General features: G+C 43.5%; 1 protein-coding gene across 2 annotated transcripts in view; it reads right to left on the bottom strand.

Moving 5' to 3' along the window:
* Window positions 1-18,898, bottom strand: part of Bcl2 (BCL2 apoptosis regulator) — a 168,686-nt gene that overhangs the window by 138,190 nt on the left and 11,598 nt on the right. Inside the window, exon 2 of one of the 2 annotated variants that reach the window (XM_076941683.1) lies at window positions 2,626-4,642. The exons of the other annotated variant lie outside the window; for it this stretch is intronic. Within the exon in view, the coding sequence (XP_076797798.1) occupies window positions 4,640-4,642 (3 nt within the window). The 3' untranslated portion in view covers window positions 2,626-4,639. Of the gene's footprint in view, window positions 1-2,625; window positions 4,643-18,898 lie in introns of those variants that run through there. 2 annotated transcript variants of the gene reach the window in all.

Below are 18,898 nucleotides of genomic sequence, written 5' to 3'. Positions count from 1 at the left end.
ATAATTAGAATATAAACCTATATGTGGGGCTGGGTATAGTTCAATTGGTAGAGTCCTTGTCAAACACCAAATAAACCAGACAGAGTGGAACATCCCTGTAATCCCAGCACATGGGAGGCAGAGAAACAGAAGTTCAGATTTGCCCTTGTCTCCATAATGCGTTTGAGTCCAGCCTTGACTGAGATTCTGTCTCAAAAACAAAAATAAACAATTGTGAAACCTGCTGTACTTCTTATAAATGCAGAAAGAAGGTTGACAAAAGCTAATTTTGATTGAAGGAGAGTTAAATGTATTTCAAATAGGAGATATTCTGGGTTAGTGGTGGGGTGGGGCAAGAAGTGAAGAGAACAGAGCCTATTAGAAGTAGTGAAGTACCAAAAATACCAGAGCAAGATAGCCTAAAGAGTTGGGGCAGTTTGGAGGTGACCTTCAGAAGGACATAAGATACAGGGCAAGAAGTCAACATTTCCTTAGTTCCCAAACTCCTAGGCACACTAGGAGCCAGCAACCGCCTCACGATGCCCTCATGACAGGCCAGCCGAATGACTTCACCATGCCTATTTCAGGTCTGGCTTTTCTGACATCCTTCTCAACATGGAGGGTCACTCATAAGACATCACACACTGCCCAGTAGCAGTGTCCCAAGGTCCCTGAGAAAGGCTGATAGACACTGGACACCATCACCCCATTTCACAGATACTGGACACCATCAATCCACTTCATAGACCCCCTTCCTTTTCTTTGTCTCTCCTACCCATTTCTGAGTGTTCTTTCTTCACAATGGTTCTAAGCCACCATGTCCCCTCAGAGAGACTCACTGCTTTCCTGGTGTCCTAATCAGTTACCTGACTAGCAAGATAAGGGGTCTTCCTCAAAAATCAACCTCCTTACAAAGTGTTGGTATTCTTTACATTCTTATTTCCAGAGCTGTCCTGGAACTCACTCTGTAGATCAGGCTGGCCTCAAACTCAGAGATCCACCTGCCTCTGCCCCCCAAGTGCTGAGATTAAAAATGTGCACCATCACTGCCTGGCTCTCTTTATGTTCTTGATTTTATACTCTTGCTGGGTTACACACTACTAAGAAAAGTTAAGCTTGGAGAAACTGCACGTTTCCCAGTGCGTCCAATACAGATGTGTTAATAATATTCCACATCACCGATAAAGATGATATGTGGACATGGGACAGGTATTCCATGACAAAGATACAAGTTCATGACACATTGGAAAATGCAAACCATGATAAACAGAGAGAAGACCAGCATTCATAGCATGGGGCAGCACAGGGCAGCACAGGGTGTGAGTACAGAAGAACAACAGGGAGGAGTTTTAAAGAAGTGAAAGATATGTTGCTTCTCCCCAGTCTGGTCATGGTTATTTCTCAAACTCAAAAAAGTGGTACATTTGACTGTATATAGATTTTAAAATAATTTTTGGAGGCCAGAGCTAGTGGTAGGTAGATAGTTCAGTTGGTAAAGTGCTTCCTTACAAATACGAAGGCTTGAGACTGATCTAGACTTCACATTAAAAAGCCTAGCATTGTGGTGTATACTTGTTACTCCAGTGCTGGGGATGAACAGATTTCTGTCAGTCCTTAGTTAGTCAGCCTTGCCAGAGGAGCCATCTCCAGGTTGAGAGGCCCTATATCAAAAGACAAGGTTTATCTTTGCCTTACAAACACACAAACATGCACACACGCATACATGCATGCATGCACATACACACACACAAACAAAAATTCACACACACACATGCACTGCACACACACAAATAAATAAATACATAAATACATAAATAAATATAAATAGGCAGATGAGATGAGAAGCCACGTGATAGTCAGAAACAATTGAGGAGCTAATGCCATAAATAAATTAAAAAATAAAAACAGGGATTGAACTTGGATATTTTAAAACTGGAGTTCAGATGAGGAGGAAGAGTGGAGGACTGTGCATCCAGATGCTTGATGCCAGACAGGACCATACGATTCACCCAGGAAAGCTCCATCTGGCATTGAGAAGACAGTAAGAGACAGTAAAGAGTTTGGGCTTTGTCCCGCTGAGTGATGATGTTATTAGCCAGACAGACAGACAAGGAGGAGCAGGGTCAAACAGGAAGTGGATGAGTTCACTGTGGATATTTTGAATTTGGAACATTTATGTCACCAAGGTTTCTTATTTTAGTTTTGAGGAAGTTGAAAACAAAATTGTTAGGTTTTGGCATTGAAAGCAGTATCTTTCCACAAACAGGCTCCCTGGAGCTGTGGTGAGCAGAGCTGTGGCCGCAGAGTCCTTCTTGAGGATGGCACATGAGATTATTCTATGTTATCCTTGTTTTGTGACTGACACTCATTCAAAGTCACAAGGATGAAAAGGAGAATGGTCCTGAGCCAGGACAGATTCTCTGCATCCTCTCCACTGATGTGCCTGCTGCCGACTCTACCTTACCCCTCTGCATCTATACAAAAAGCTTTCCTGCCTTGTCGATAATATTAAAAACCAAACTTTGAAAACTAATTGTTTTCTACGCTTATTGATGGCAGTTACAAGCCACTGCTCTTCTGTTCAGTGATTTTATTTTATAATACAGTATAAATCACCAAAGGAATACAGGCATTGACTTGCTGACTGTTAATTAATATTTCCATGTCGCCATTTGGACTGGAATTAGAAAACTGTCTATATTTCAGAGGGACTTGGAAAATTAGTTCATTTAGTAGTTACAAACACAAAAATGAAGTACAATTTTCAATATTTTCAAGCGCCACTCATGGGGATATACCAATCTTATGAACTAGAGCATCAAACTACCAAGAAGACACAATATTTTGGAAGCAAAATTTAATCACAGACATAAGCTACAGAGATGCAACACAGACAGCATTTAAAATAACTGCTTATTATTTAAGAGCTAAGCAGGGTCTTTGGAAAATATGGCGGGTCTTAAGACGATAAAAAGATGTGTGCACCTCTAGTCAGCATGCCAAACGATGGATTCACATGCTTAGCAGAAGACCTATATAACTGCAGAAGGAAGGAAGAACAGAAGGAAGGAAGGAAGGAAGGAAGGAAGGAAGGAAGGAAGGAAGGAAGGAAGGAAGGAAAAGTAAAAAGTGGTAGTTAATGTACATTATTCAGTGAATGTCCCTGAACACTTATGTCCAAGATCTGTAGTCTAAGCATGGTAATAGATATGTAAACAAATAAGACACTTTTACACCTAAGGGAATAGAAGAAAATGTGTAGAAAGTATTTGCATATATCACTTATTATGTGACCACACTTGGCAGGGTGATGGAGAAAGGTTGTGTGTCCCTGAGACAAAGATTTTCAGGTCAGTCCCATGTTTTCATATGTCAGGTCAGAAACTTTGGAAATCTCAGAGCATTTAGACAGAAGCAGAGTGTTCTGAGATATAAAAGTAGAAGAAAAAAATATCTCCAAAACAGAGGTGACAGGCTAGGTACCAGAAAGGACCACCTAGATCAGAGGACTTAGGGATTGTTCAGGACTCACTTCATGTGTGTTGAAATGAAAGGCAGAAAGCAGGTTCCAAGTAGCATACCACAGGAGTAAAGATTTGACCTGGTAGGAGAGATAGCATTTTAAGAAATCTGAACGTGAATTTTAAGCAAATCTGTTGAAGACACAAGATAAACTAGAATAAGAAGGAACTAGAGTGGGCTTATGAAGATCCAAGCACAAGCTAGGACTGGTGGTCGCTGCTTGACAGTGAAGAAGGGGGATGCAGAGACATGTCCAGGGATACCAGCCGGGTCTCCTGACTCCCTGCACGGATGGCTAGCAAAACACACAGGCCAGTGCTGAGTCTGAGACATCAAGAATATGACAGTAACATGAAGAGAAGGTGCTGAGTCTGATGAAGGTTTTGGGGGGACAATGATGAGTTTCGCGCTGAGCTGAAGAGTTGACAACATGTTTAACTCCAGTTGCCGATGAGGATGCCACATAGAAAGGGTCATCAGAAAAGAGCATGAACAAGAATGTGCAGAATCAGCTGCACACAGAGATAACGAATGAAGCTATGGCAGTGGAGGAGACCATTCACAGGAGAGTCAGAGGAAGAAGACGGGGAGTAGGGAAATGAGTCCAAATGAATACTGTTCAGGAAATTTCCAAGTCATTTATCCAACATATGAAAGTGGAAATGGTGCGGACTGTCAGATGGCTTGGCAGATAAAACGTTGATGCTGAGTAAAGCTGGTGGCCTGATTTCAATCCCACAACCATGTCAAGGGAGGAGGAGATAACGGATTCTACAAAATGTCCGTCTGACCTCCACATGCACGCGATGCAGTGCGTGTGTTCTCTCCCAACCTCTTGACAACAAATGATGATGATGATGATGATGATGATGATGATGATGATGATGATGATGATGATGAATATCTTAAAGATAGAAAGATGAGCTTCATTCCCGTATTTTTCATAGCAGAAAAAAAGAAAAAGAATTCCTAAGGCGCCGCTTCAGCTCGCTCACAAGGAGGGTGGTGGCAGTGGTGCAGTGTGGGAAAGTAAAGAGCCAACCCCACGGCAGGAACTTCCTGTGAGAGAGCCAGCACCATGGAAGGAGGGAACACGGTCTCCAGGCACAGCTCTCCTCTCCTGAAGCCAGGTTGCGCTTCACTGAACAGAGAAAAACAACCCAGAGCTTCAAGGTGAGCCTCTGTTTCGTAGAAGGTAATGGAAAAGCGCAAACCAAGTCAGAGCAGATACACAAAGGAGGGCCGAGCCCAGCTATGTGTAGGTGGGCGCTTCCTCCACCCACTCGAATCCCACCCGGCTCTTTTCCCAGCTCATTATAGACACATTTCAACGCCTCTGAGGGGGTAGATAAAACTCTTCACATCTACAAACTGAGCTTCTCCACAGCAGAGATATCTTCTCTACACCAACTTTCCCACCTTTGCATGGAACAAAAGCTTTACTTTTGCACAGGCACCCACAGCTGTTTGCCACGAATAGAAAGCACACGCCAACCCCACTGGCTCTTTGAAGGTACACCATCCTTTTCCTGTGGCCTAATTTAGCTTCAGTTGAAAAGTGCAAAAAAAAAAGTCCTTAGCACAAGAGTTCCTTAACAAGAGGAGAAAGCTGATTTTCTCCCAATATCAGCCCTGGAGGCACACAGGCATGCTTGGTTTCCACTCCTGCATGTCAGTAAATTCCTAAAATGTTCCCAGAATGAATTATTCTTTCGATTGATGTTCAAGGTTGAAAGTGAAAACAAGCAACAACTTTGTAAAAATCTATAATTTTTCTTTTTCAAAAAGTTTTCAATCTTCTTGCTAATATGGAGTACGAGGGACCATTACCTACTTGGTTATCTGCCTATCTGCCTTCACACATGTTGGGGGAGCCTTCTGCTCTCCAAGAGAACATTATGAGACCTGGAAACCAGGAGTCAGCAAGCACCCACTGATCAACAGCCCTGCCCTTGACGTCATGGCAGAAACAGAGTTGTCACTGGGAGCTTGCTGCTGAATGGAAGAGCACCAACTCAATCTAGAAATGCAACAGGAATGCGCCCCAGCCTGCAGAGGTAAAGCCATGTACAATTACTTAGTTTGGTTGAAACAACTACTTGTCACACCACCAAACATAGTCCTGTATACCCATGAGAATTCTCTGGGGTTTTATAGTTTTGGGGTTGTTTTTCCAATAAAAATGGAAATATTTGCTGAAAGAATATTTCAATGCATCTCTTTCTTGTGTCAGGAAGATGGAGACAGGACCAGCATCCAGTTATGCCTTTTCTTGAGGTCTTATATTCCTAGACAGAGGCATGCTTAGAAGATGGCTTATGCTGAGTCTGAAGAAAGGGCTCGGCAGTTAAGAGTATGAACCTTGCATAGGACCCACATTTAGTCCCCAGCACTTATACCAAGTAGCTCACAGCTTCCTAAACTCTAGCTCCAGAAGCATCCCATGCCTCTGGCTACCACTGACACCTGCACTTACATGCTCATAGCCACCATAAAGGCACATATGTACACATAGTTTAAAATAATACTTTTTTAAAAGATAGCTTAGGGAAGTGGATTCTTGCTTAGAATTGAAGTTTCAATGGATTCCAAGAAAGCCAGAAACTTCTTAGCAGGGTTGGGCTCACAAGTCCTGCTCTAGATGGTAAAACATACAATTATCCTGGTAATTAACATTGTCGATCTAATAGATTAAAGGAAATATCCGATCAAAACACGGTCAGAAAAGCTTCCACTCTGAGCAATTTAGATTAGGCACTGCATTGTAATAACAAAGAAAGAAAAACGATCATGTGTGACCGGGCCAACCAGGTGCTCTGTACATAGACTGCATGAGACAGTCTGTGGACCATGTTTACCCACAGCTCACAAAGATGGTTCTTCAGCGCTAAAAACAGCATGTAGCATTTCACCTGAAGTCTGTGGGTGCAGCAGGCATGGGGGCAGGGCTGTCAGAAAGGTCAGCTGTAGCACAGAACTCACTAAAGCATCCTCATACTCTTAGGATTAAAAAAAGAATTTAGGGGCTCTCCTGGATGCAGGGGCATCTGGACATCCTTCCTTCTGTTGTTGAGAACAAGTCATCTTAGCTAGCTTTCAACACAAAGACCTGGTGGCCCCAACCTCTCCCTCTTGAGGACAGGCTCTGAGAGGGCAGGGCAGAAGTCCTGCAATGTGCAGGCTGGGCAGAGTCGGCCCTCACGCAGTACTCCCAGCCAGAGTCTCGGGGTAGCATGTCCACATCCCCCAATATCAGGGATAAGAATGAGGTCTAATGACACGTCAAAACTCTCCTCCAGCACGGAGCACCTTGTCCAGAATGAAATTGTCCCCACGCCATTAAACATTTTACACCAAAATTTACTCAGCTCAAACCCTGAATATCAGCCTCCGCAAGACTTCTCTTTTTCAGCCTTGTGAAGAGAGGGTGGGGTGCTCTGCAGAATAACAACAGTCAGGGTAGGAAAATCCCCCACACTGAGGCCGACACCTGCTTCACGTATTCCCCCAAGCAAGTCAAATGATTACATAGACTTCTTTAGGAACCACCCTTCCTGGGTGAAAGGAGATTGAAGAGATGGCCACAAAGCCATGGGATTACACTGGGTGGTGGATACATGACTGTGGGGTGTGTAGAGTGTGCACTTGGGAAAGAACAACGGGCTCTGGGGAAAAGCAACATAAAGAACATGGGATGCCCTGGACATTTAGAGGATGTCCTTGGTCAGGGGCCATTGGAGAAGCACACATATAGGGACAGTAGAAAAGCAACTTTTCTCTAATACACATTCTAACACCAAAGGGAAGGGGATCAAACAATAGTGGGCAACTTGAAATTTTATTTCATACTCAAAATTAGATTTCCAAATGGAATATGCTTTAATTAGACCATGGAAATTTCTAGAAACACTTCCTCACCCTACTTCTAATCTTTCCAGGTTCCAACCATGAAATAGTTCATCTTTAGGTCCTTTTAAAGAGCTAGCTGGCTCCAGAGACCTTCACTTTGGTGCTTTTCATTTATTTATTTATTTATGTTTCTGAACTCTGGCTTCTCCGTTCCCTGTGATGCATTGTTTACAGAGACGGCAAAGCAAACACCTGTCATTCTTAAAACACGTGGAGCATAATTCAGCACCTTTTCTGCGATCGCAGAATGCAATTAATCCTCTAGCTGCCTTGGTATGTAGACTAAACCTTCTGCCACAGTGTTTTGGGATTCTGCCGTCTAGGGTGGCTCTGCCAATCTCTTCATTCCAACAGAAAGCCTGCCAGGCTTCTCACTGCTAAGCAAAGAATAATGAGGCAGAAACGGGTGACTAGAGCCCTCACTGAGGGAATGTGCCCCTGAGACGACTCACTTTCCACAATAAAAAGCTACCTTAATATCCAAGGACTTTTGTTGCCCTGAACATAGGAAACTCAATTAAAATATTTCCTTTAAGAAGGAAAAGCAGCAAAACCTTTCTGCCACTCATCACTGGCTGGGAAACTTTTTAATCTATAGAAGTGTAGGGTAGACGGAATAGTTTTAGACAAAGATCAAGCTGTGAGTTACTAAAGCATATGGTCAGTGTGTGTGTAGGGAGTTAGAACCTTTGTTACAGCAGACTAATGATATGCGGTAGAAATAATTAAAACTCAGAAAATGTCTGGAGATCAGAGTAAGCTCAGGAAGACAGGCAGAGAACCATGCTCTTAGGTCTCACACTCCAACTGCTATGTTTTGGTCACAGTTTGTGTTCCATGAGGGCCAGGTGAATAGTCCAAGCCAATGGTCACGTGCACCACACATTGCTCTGCTAGATGACAGAAGGAAGGGCAGAGAGAGCCAAAATCTCTCTGCTGTGATTGGTAGCGGACGGGCATTCTTATTTGTTGATTCTCTAGCCTTCAAATGTTATGTGTTCAAAATGATGAGAGACTCTCTAATCCAACTCTCTCAAATGAACATAAAGAAACACAAAGTCTGTAACATTTTCCAACAGTGTGGACCTGGTAAAGCTGGGAAGACACTCCCAATACCCTGACCCTAGGTACCCTCAACAACTACACACATCTCACCTGCCTTGACAGGCACAGCCTTTCTCTTCCCCAGAGCTGCACCTCTCCATGTTTAGGCCACCTCTCATGTCAAGTGACTTCCTGGTTACAATGCATTGCCTTGAAGTTCCAGACAACCTGCCTTGCCGTTCTATCTCATGGATGACTGAATCTCAATCAGAGCTTCTCAGCCATGCCTTATAATGCCAAGAACTTGACATGAGAAGAGAATATCTGCTGACAGTGACAAGGTACTTGCGACCCTGACCTTGCTCTTCCCTAATGAGCCCGCAACCCCAACAGCAGCTGTACCTTAAAATTGAGCATCAGCTGCAATTTTGGATGACTATGTCATATTAGCCAGCTGTAGACAAGTTCACACACACACACACACACACACACACACAATGAAGCTGTCTGATACGCTATCTAAATGTATACCTGCACATACTTCTGAATGGATTATGTTTGCACAACAGTCTTCAGTAAAGAAAAACGTCCATATGGAGAAGCTTTAATATATTTCGAACAGACTTCCATCCAATAGAGATAGACATTCAAAGGCTAGAATTCTATTCCTAACTCAGCTCTACTTCTGCAGGTTGGCAAGTCACCCCAACTCTGCATCTTTCTCTATAAAAATAAGGCAAAGGCTGCCTGACTACTTCAGTGGACAGACAATAGAATAAATACAGATAGGAACATACTCTGAGATGAGATATACAGGATGCTGCAAAACATGTAAACTAGACCACACTATCTTTTACAATTCTATATCATTCCCAAACACCAAAGTGAAAAGGTGACAATATTGTTTACTGAGATGCTAGAAGCCTCCACTAATGCTGCCAAACAGAAACACAACGGGAGCTATATACACCATGTTAATCCTTCTAGTGGCCATATTGAATGTATTTTATTTATACCATGTCCTTAAAATGCAGTTAATATAAAAATTATATATAAATATATATTTATATAAATATGAACATTTCTGAATCCATTCGCTGATGCCAAGAATCTTTGAAACTTGGCACATGATTTGGATACTCAACCCATCTGAAATGAGCCTCACCACACTCACACACAACATGCATAGGGGCCAACTATCATGTTGGAGATGGAAAAGCTACCGCTGGAGTACCACAAGTTCACATTTAGGAGAACATACTAATTTCTTTTCAGTACCTACTGCAGTGCTTGTAGCAGATAAATAATACATTTGTGATGAATAAATGATATGCACTGTGGCACTGAAACATTTGAGGGAGAAGAGCAGAAACAAAGGACTTTGAAAATACATTAGTCTGTGTTGACCTTCTCTTATTCCCCACACAAGTAAGTCATGGCCTATGCCTGCAGACAGAGAAGCTGCAGACCCCCCACCCCCAGCCTTCCTTTACTTGCTTCACTGCATATGACCCCTCTGTCAAAGTAACCATACCAAAAAGCCCAGGAACAGGGCTGAAAACAGATGAGCCTGGGCCCCTGGGCCCTGGGTTACTGAGAAGTCATTTGTGGTCTACTACTCACATTTGCATAAAGCTGGAATGAAGAGAGCTTGGCTGGGTTTGCAAGCCTCACTCTTTTCTCCATGATGCTACAGCCACCACTATTTGTCAGCATTTACTAAAATGGTCTAGCAAGACAGATCCCTTTATTAGAATCAACATCAAAGTAGAATCTTCCCCTCCCCATGCCCACTTGGAAATTGCCATCCTCTGGGTAAAGGGGTAGGGGGCCTAGCCACATCATATGGCTGCTGCATCCGTTATTATGACAAGAGTTTATTTACGAGACTCTGACCTATGGTAAGAAAACACAGCTTCAGCTGATGTCCTAATGACCCAAGACTGTACGCATGCCTGAGTGCAGGGGAGCTAAGACTTGGGCCTCCAGAAACATGGGAAACCAAACCTATCACCCCTCATTCCATAAAGCCCTTGGCTTCCATCCCTAAGGCAACATTCACCCTGAGTCACTTCCTCCTCTTTGCCAGGTGCATTGAGGTGCAAATTCAAGGTAACATGGTCTCTAAACCCATGCCGCCATCTTCTTTCTCTGGACCAAAAGGATGTACGAGTCAAATGAAGTAACACTCAACATGACAGCTGAACAAAGTAAATCACACAAGGCCAAGTGTAGAAGGCAGAGCAGAACACAATCAGACATTATTTTATATTTGTTATTTTTATCTCACCCGCCCAGTTCTCTCTACGGCTATTCCCCAGGGAAATTCCATTTTCATTACAAAACTGGTTTCTTGTGCCAGGGGAAAGGCTGTGCTGTTGTTATCATTACCATTGTTATTTCTGCTAAGGTCATCTCAGATGCTCTGTCTACGAGAGATAAATGGTTTCCTAAACAAGCTTCTCAGCATCCTGTGGCTGCTCGGGTTTGCCCCAGTCATCACATCTAGGGCCTTGAGAGAAGCAGCTTTCTGGAAACTCAGATCTGGAGCGACAGAAGTACGGTGTCTTCAAGAGCATCATCTGCTGTGGTGCTGGCTAGGTTCCACCCCAGCTTCAACCCGCAATCACTGCCGTTAATCACCTCCCCAGACCATCTGGCTCGGTGGCCACTCTGCACCTCCTTTCAGGACAGCTCACAGGTCTGTAATCTACTTCTTTGTTTCTCCATCATAGGCAAGGCCTCCAACCAGGCCAGATGCCATCATACCCTACTGTCCAAAATGGTGGTTAAGGGTCAGTCTGTGTGAAGTAGCCTCCCCAGGGCCACTCTAGCTGACAGAGAATGCCAGTGACCCTTATAAGTATGTGACTTTATACACAGACAAAGATTTAGACTCAGTGGTAAAGCCAAAACTCCCCTAGTAAACCTTACTGGACGCCCACTTGAGAGTTCTTAACTAACTCTTCCACTCTCCAGCATAAGGAGAAGGCATAAAGCCGGTCAGTGAACGCTGGCCTGAACTCTGCTTTCCGCTTACCTTCTCTTTCACAGTGAGTTGGAATGAATCATCTCACTAAGTGAATTTTTCAGATGGCTGAAGCCTAAACTTTCAAAAAAATGTTAACCATTTAGAATGGAGGTATTTCTGCAAATCATTACCCACTTTTTCTGAATTCTCTACCTGTGGCTGTGAGAAATTCCCTTGTCTGGACAGGATTGTGCTGACTCGGGTGGGCGGGAGATGAAAAAGACCCCTGGGGTCCCGAGTCTGCTCCATTCTGAGGGCTGCAGAAGATCATGCTGTTCGGCTCCTAGGTTACCCTTCACAACACAGTGACGTCAGTCTTGATTGACAGCTTGCTTGGATGGAGAAGTGCCTAGGAGTTTGTTAAAGCTTAGCTCTAGTATTTCCACGGACAGTTTTAGTGTGAGGGCTCTGACCTCATCCACATTTCCACCCATTGATGATGGGTTTGGGCTCTGAACAGGCTGCCGGGAAGTAGTGAGAGGCTAGGCGTGGCTGAAGGGAGCAGGCCATTGAGGGAATGATTTGAAAGAATATCTTGCTGTAGCTTCTTCCTCTTTCTGTTCTGCTTCCTGTCATGAGATGAAGAACTTCTTTCTCCTCTCTTCTGCTGGCACGATGCCCACCCAGTGTTACTACCAGCCCAGAACCAGTGGGGCTAACAACAATGAACTCAACTCTCTGAACCTGACAATTAAAGTGACTCTTGCCCCGTTTAGTTGTTTCTGTTACATAGTTGACTACACAGCAAGAAAAACACCATCAGGTTCTAAAACAATTGTTTTAATAATGCTTAGATCTCTATTATTCAACTTGGTTTTGGTTTAATGCATTTGCTGTCATGATTGGCTGATGGAAAAAATCAATACTCACTCCATGAGAAAATGCCTTTTAAATGCAAATTGGCAAAATTATTATTCTGACAATGCTTCAACATGCATAAGCAACATATGTTGGGTACAGAAGGACAAACACTGTGTGATTCCACTGCCACGCAGTAAGTGGATTAGTCAAGTTTATAGACAGAGAAAGCAGAGGTTGTTCCCCAGAAAAGGAAAAAAAATTCAGAGTTATTATTTGATGGGAAGAGAGTTTCCTAGTGGTGGAAAATGGTGGCAACTGTACAGCACTAGACAGAATTGTTAAAACGGGTGGGGGTGCAGCTCAGTGGCAGAGGGCACACTTAGAGTGGTGGTTTGAATAAGAAGGCTTCCAACAGGCTCATTAGCCACTGGAGGGCGGAACGGTTTGAGAGACATTAGAAGGATTAGGAGGTGCAACCTTGTTGGAAGAAGTGTGTCACTGGTGGACTTTGAGGTCTCAAAAGCTTAAGCCAGGCCCAGTGGCCCTCTCTGCCTCTCTCTGTCTGTCTCTGTCCCTTTGCCTATCTCGCTGTCTCTCTGTCTGTCTCTGTCTCTATCTTGGCCTCTGTCTCTTTGTCTCTGTCTGACTGTCTCTATCTTGGCCTCTGTCTCTTTGTCTCTGTCTGACTGTCTGTCTCTGTCTCATTGTCTCTGTCTGTCTGTCTCTGTCTGACTCTGTCTCTATCTTAGCCTTTGTCTCATTGTGTCTGTCTGTCTGTCTGTCTCCCTGCTGCCCGTGTAGTAGGACACAGCTCTCAGCTACTGTTCCAGTATCATCTCTATCTCTATCTCTATCTGCCTGCTGCTACACTCCCCGCCATAATGATAATGAAACGAACCTTCTAGAACTGTAAGCAAGTGCCCAAATAAATTATTTCTTTTTAAATAAGAGTTGCTTGGTTGTGGTGTCTCTTCACAACACTAGAAGAGTAACTAAGACACTTAGTGTACTTGAAACCTCTGGTTCAATACCAAGTACCATAAAAACAGACAAAATATGACTTTTAGCTAGGTATGGTAAGTCATGCCATTAACCCCAGTACTAAAGAGGTGAATACAGGAGGGTCTATCCAACCTCAAGTACAGCCTCTACGTACTCAGTACAGTACAGGTAAGTTCTAGAGTAGCCTAAGATACCGAGTGGAAACCGGTCTCAAAACAATCCAACCTGGTAAAATTGGTAAATGCTATGTATATTCTAATACACGTGTGCACACTGCTTCCTTGCAAGCTGTCGAGGGAATGGTGGCTGAGCCCTCAGGAGCTCTCCGCTGTAAATGCTAGCAAGCTCACCCTGCACAGCTGCTGATGTGTGGAATGGCCACCGTTGGGCAGAGATTGCCGAAGACATTAATGTGTTTGTAGTTTGGAAAGCCTCATACTTACAGATTACAGTTCTGTGACAAAAGGGTGCTGTTTCTTGGGTACATCAGGAAGAAGCCCAAGAGAACTGAGGTCAACGTATGGGGGCTTTCTTCCTTTCACTCCGCCCCCCCATGTCCTTAAAGCAGTACTGTTACATAAACTCTACTAAAAGATGGGAGACACTGATAGTGGGAATTCACTAGGATAGTAAGGGTTTAAAAATAAAATACAGCAGCCTTTTCAATACTACATTGTTGGGTTGTTCCTTATAAATTAAACAAGGATAAACAGTTGGCTTGTTCAGTCACCACCACAGAGGCTGGGCATTTGAGGAGCCTCGTTGAACTCTGTCTTGCCTAATGAAAGGTTATTATTTTCCTTGGACCTAAATAACAATTTCTCTTCCCTTTTTTTTTTTTTTTTTTGTTTGTGTATGTCTTATGAAACACTATACTGTTCTGCTCTTAAAAGTGTTAACGTCAGTTATACTTGGAAAATACATTTAATTTTGTATTTACCTATGCTTTACTAAAAAATTTAATTCATATGGTTCTTTTTGTTGACTCTTAAGTTTCACATCCTGCATGTGAACTTGAAGTTATTTAAATATTCAACTCATCTGTGCTCAGCAATGAAGAAATATATCAATTTAAAAAAATGAGAGAGAGAAGAAAAAGCACATTTGGCCAGATGTGATAGTCCATGTCTTTAATCCCAGTACATGGTGGGTAGAGGTAGGCAGATCTTTGAGTTTGAGGCCAGCCTGGTCTATACGACAAGTTCCACACTGGTCAGAGATACACACAGAAACCTTGTCTCAGACAATAACAAAGACATTTAATAAGAAAGCAGGAAGGATTTCCTCACTAGTCAGGGTTTGGTGTCTACACTTCATTGAAGAAAGGCATTTCCTGGCCTACACTGGAACTCCCTGCGCCCAGTAATTCAGCACACTGCATGCACCCCATTCAAAAGTTAGTATGGAAGGACCGTCCTGTTCTGGGATGCAGGCAACCTCATCTGGCTGACAGTAGGTTTATTCCTAAGTAGAAGAAAATTTACAGCTACCTTTAAAAGGAGATACAGCATCCCCTTGTAAATGTGAGCACATGTCATTCCACCCCTGGACTCTGGAAAAAACACACACAAAGGGCTTGCCTAAAAAAAGAACGGCGGGGAGTCAAGAGTACAGAGGACCTGAAGCCACAGACCTTCCCACCTTTTTATTAAAGGCATTGGGCAGGTTACAATTTGCTGGTGACATCACTGCCTGGATTGAGGACAGCACTGGGGGTGGGGGGGTGGGGTTGTTATTCCAAATATACTGACCCCTGGAAGAGTACAGCAGTCAGGTGTCTGGCCCTGGACAAAACAATGGTGACCACTTATTTTTCCAAAAGCTGCACAGATACTGGAGCCAGAGAAGAAAGAGACAGAAAAAAACCCTTTAAAAGCTTTATTTTTTTTTCTCAGCTGTGAAAGACTGTTTGGATCCCATAAAGCGAGAAAGATTTCATCTCCTTGTTACTGAAATGCAGATGACTAAGTGGCTTCTTAAAGAAAACAAAACAAAAACAAAAACCTCGCATGTATCAATTTGTCATTCTTAATGGGTCTATGTTTAAATGCTTACATTTTTTTTTTTTTTTTAAGTTCCAGAGGACATTAATTAGCAGTGGGGTTGCCTGAATGTAAGAGCTGGTCTTGCCTCTCAGTGGAGAAGTCACGTGGGTTTCCGAATCTACAATGCTGCTTCCCACTCTTAGGAGGTTGCTAAGGTTAAACGTAGGGTCTGGCACTTATGGGGGTTCAATAAGTGCTCGTCTCCTTCCTTCCTTCCTTATTCTTCATGCCCAGTCCAATAGCCAGCGCTTCCATAAATAGAAAGGGGTGAGATCTACCAGAGATTCCTAAGTGGAGAGGTGCTTCAAGCACATAATCCAAAAATAGTAGCTCTCTTTAATTAATGTTGTTGCATAGTAACTGACTTCAAATTGATGGTAAATTTAAGGGTACAGCACTAAGTTTGGGGTGGTTTAGGAACAAAGGCCTTTATCCTTTGCTGTGTGAACCACCGTGATGCTCCAAGACACACAAGTCCACCTTGCCTCATGCACAGTGGCTTCACAGACCCTTCCTCAGTCTGCAGCTCTCCTGTTATTCAGCTAGTTACCCAGCACTGTAGGATTCGAGGGCTGTAGGAGAAAGACCTATTGAACACTGTAATTTCTGTTTCAGCTGTGGTCTCCTAGAATAGTGCCTGGTACACAATTTGTTTTGCTTTGTTGTTGTTTGAGACAAGGTCTCACCATGTGACTCTGGATTTCCTGGACATGCTATGTAGATCAGGCTGTCCTAAAATCAAAAGACACCTGCCGGCCTCCACTTTTCTTAAATACTGGGATTAAAGGTTTGTATCAGCAGTCCAAGCTGACCCTGAACTCCCAGTAATCCTCCAGCCCCAGCCTTGAGTGCTAGAACTGCAGACATGAGCTACCACGCCCAACAGTAAGAATTTTTTTAGATGTTCTGTAGGGAGCCTTACCCTGCCAACTGAACACTACTGCCTCCCAATGACCTCATAAATGCTCTGTTGGATGGGAGAAGTAGGGTCCAGGTCTTTAGCACTTCGGTGCTACCTTGAAGATGAAAGCTCTAATATTTGTTTTCAATTTAATGAATGCATGCCCATTGTTTTACTGTTTACCTAGAGAGAAGACCATTTTTAAGTGCAAATAAAAACCACAGTTACTATTTAGGCAGTGACAACCAAGAGCTACCTCTGTGATGATCATCACCAGGTTTTGCTGTCTCTCTCTGAGGTGTGTGTGTGTGTGTGTGTGTGTGTGTGTGTGTTCGTTTATAGAACTGTCTCATGTAATATAAAAGTCTCCAATTAGCCCTTTAGGACTGTTCTTTTAGAGCCAAGACCACCTGACTCATAAGTCCCCACTGGGTCTTAAGTTCATGTATGAGCATCAGGCATTCTATTTGTGTGTGTGTGTGTGTGTGTGTGTGTGTGTGTGTGTGGCCTTGAATCAGTCACAGGTTAGGCACACATTCTATCATTAAGCTACATTTTAATTTTTGTGATTTATTTATTTATTTATTTATTTAGCAAAAGAAAGCACTAGAGGATACATAGTTCCAAAATTAAATAAGATTGATCAGATTTCTATCACGCGTAATCTGGTGTCTTAGGACAGTGGTTCTCCACCTCCCTAACGCTGTGACCCTTTAAAACAGTTTCTCATGTTGTGGTGACTCACCAACCATAAAATTATTTTCGCTGCTACTTCATAACTGTAATTTTGCTACTGTTATGAATCATAATGGAAATGTCTGTGTTTTCCAATAGTCTTAGGCTACCCCTGTGAGATGGTCCTAAAGGAATCGCAACCCACAGGTTGAGGACCATGGTCTTAGGAAACCATACCAGGAAGGTGAGTGATCTACCAGGTGCCAGGAGCAGCAACCCCCCCCCCCCCTTAGCTTCCTGGTGCTAAAACACTGCGGAAAGTTTTTTCTTCCAAGATACAGAGAAGCGTGGGCTGGAAATCATGGAGAAGGCGGTCTGCAGTACCTGCCTTTCTTAGGACCCAACACAGGGAATCCACAGAATAGTTTGTTCTTTGTTTTCATGTATAAGAAAATTCTGTGACATCTAACTTCTCCTCAAAGAAATATCGACAAGCTGATCTTTTAAAAGGGGGTTATTCCACTGTGAACTCTAGCCATGGGAGGCTTTCGACCAGACGCTGCTGGTTTAAGAGAATATGAGATGAGGCGAGACTCACAAAGAACTAAGACAACAGCCACAGCTCGTTAAAAATAGGCAGGAGAGGAGATCACTGCAGTTTAAAAAGAAAATGGGTAGTGCTTAAAATGCTTGGTCCATCCCTGCATCTTCCTCAATAATCTCTGAATCCGCAGTGCCGTTCCTGAGGCCAGGCACAGGGACTCTCACTGCCCACTCATACCTTCCCATCCCTGACTGAGTCTGAGTCTGAGTCTGAGGGTGTCAGATCGGCCTGTGTGGAAAGGGCCCTTGCAGGCAGCATGCATGTCTCTAACATCCTCTCTCTGATCTACCTGGCTTGCGTTCTCTGCGCCAGCCAGGCAGAACTCCTCAGTCCCTATATCCTGCGTCAGCTGGTCCCACGTTTCCCTCTTCATTAGGCTAACTCTGCCCCTCCTGCAGGCTTCAGTCTACTCCCTGCGGTACCTTCCTGACCCCACAAATACCTCTGCTACAGCTGCAGTCTTCCCCCACAGCACTAGGTATGCTTGTCTGTGCTGGCTGACTCTGGACGCCCTACACCTCCAGGACTGAAAGTCAGAAGACTGTCCTTGCTCCAGGACCTAGCCTATATACAAACGTTATCATCTGAATATGAAATGCCCCCCCCCCAGGCCCATATTTATTTTATTTATGAGTGCTTTTCCTGTAAGGATGTCTGTGAAGCACTTTTATGGCCAGTGCTAGACGAAGCGAAAAGAGGTCATCAGACCCACTGGAACTGGAGTCACAGATGGTTAACTGGCTACCATGTGGGTGCTGGGAACTAAATCCAGTTCTTCTGGAAGGGTTAGCTGGTGCTCTTAACCACAGAACCATCTCTTCAGCCCCAGGTTCGAATTTTAAATGCATAATCCCTATCTGGAAACTTCAGAGATGGGCGGTAGTTGGAGGAAGTAGATAATGTGGGTCAGCTCTGAGGGCATCTCACCCTGACACTCCAATCTGCCAAGAACAGCACCTACCATAAACTCCACACCATGATGCTCTGACCAAGCACCTGGCCCACGCAACCACAACCGAACCTTCTAAAACCATGAGCGCCACCCCCCCCCAGCAAATCTTCTCCCCTTGTATGCTTTCTGTCAGGTACCACAGTTAACATTATATAAACATAATTAGTACATTATAGTATGAAAATGTCATATAATTAATAGTTGATTTATTGTTCTATGTTCAGTAAATGATGGCCAATTTAAAAAAAATGTTCACTTAATATCAAATGCAAAAAAAAAAAAATTACAAGTTGGTCCTTAGCAATGGTAACCAAAGTAGTCCTTTCCAACATTTTACTGTGCCAAACAGGTAGAGGTTTTAAGGCAAAGTCAAACACCGCCACTCACATTACCTCCCTCAATTTTCCATGTTTTTTAAGCCGCTAATTTACTC

The sequence above is a fragment of the Arvicanthis niloticus genome, chromosome 10, assembly GCF_011762505.2.
Source record: "Arvicanthis niloticus isolate mArvNil1 chromosome 10, mArvNil1.pat.X, whole genome shotgun sequence".
Lineage (NCBI taxonomy): Eukaryota > Metazoa > Chordata > Mammalia > Rodentia > Muridae > Arvicanthis > Arvicanthis niloticus.
Note: the sequence above shows the minus strand (reverse complement) of the source record. Positions and strands in the feature narration are given on the sequence as shown.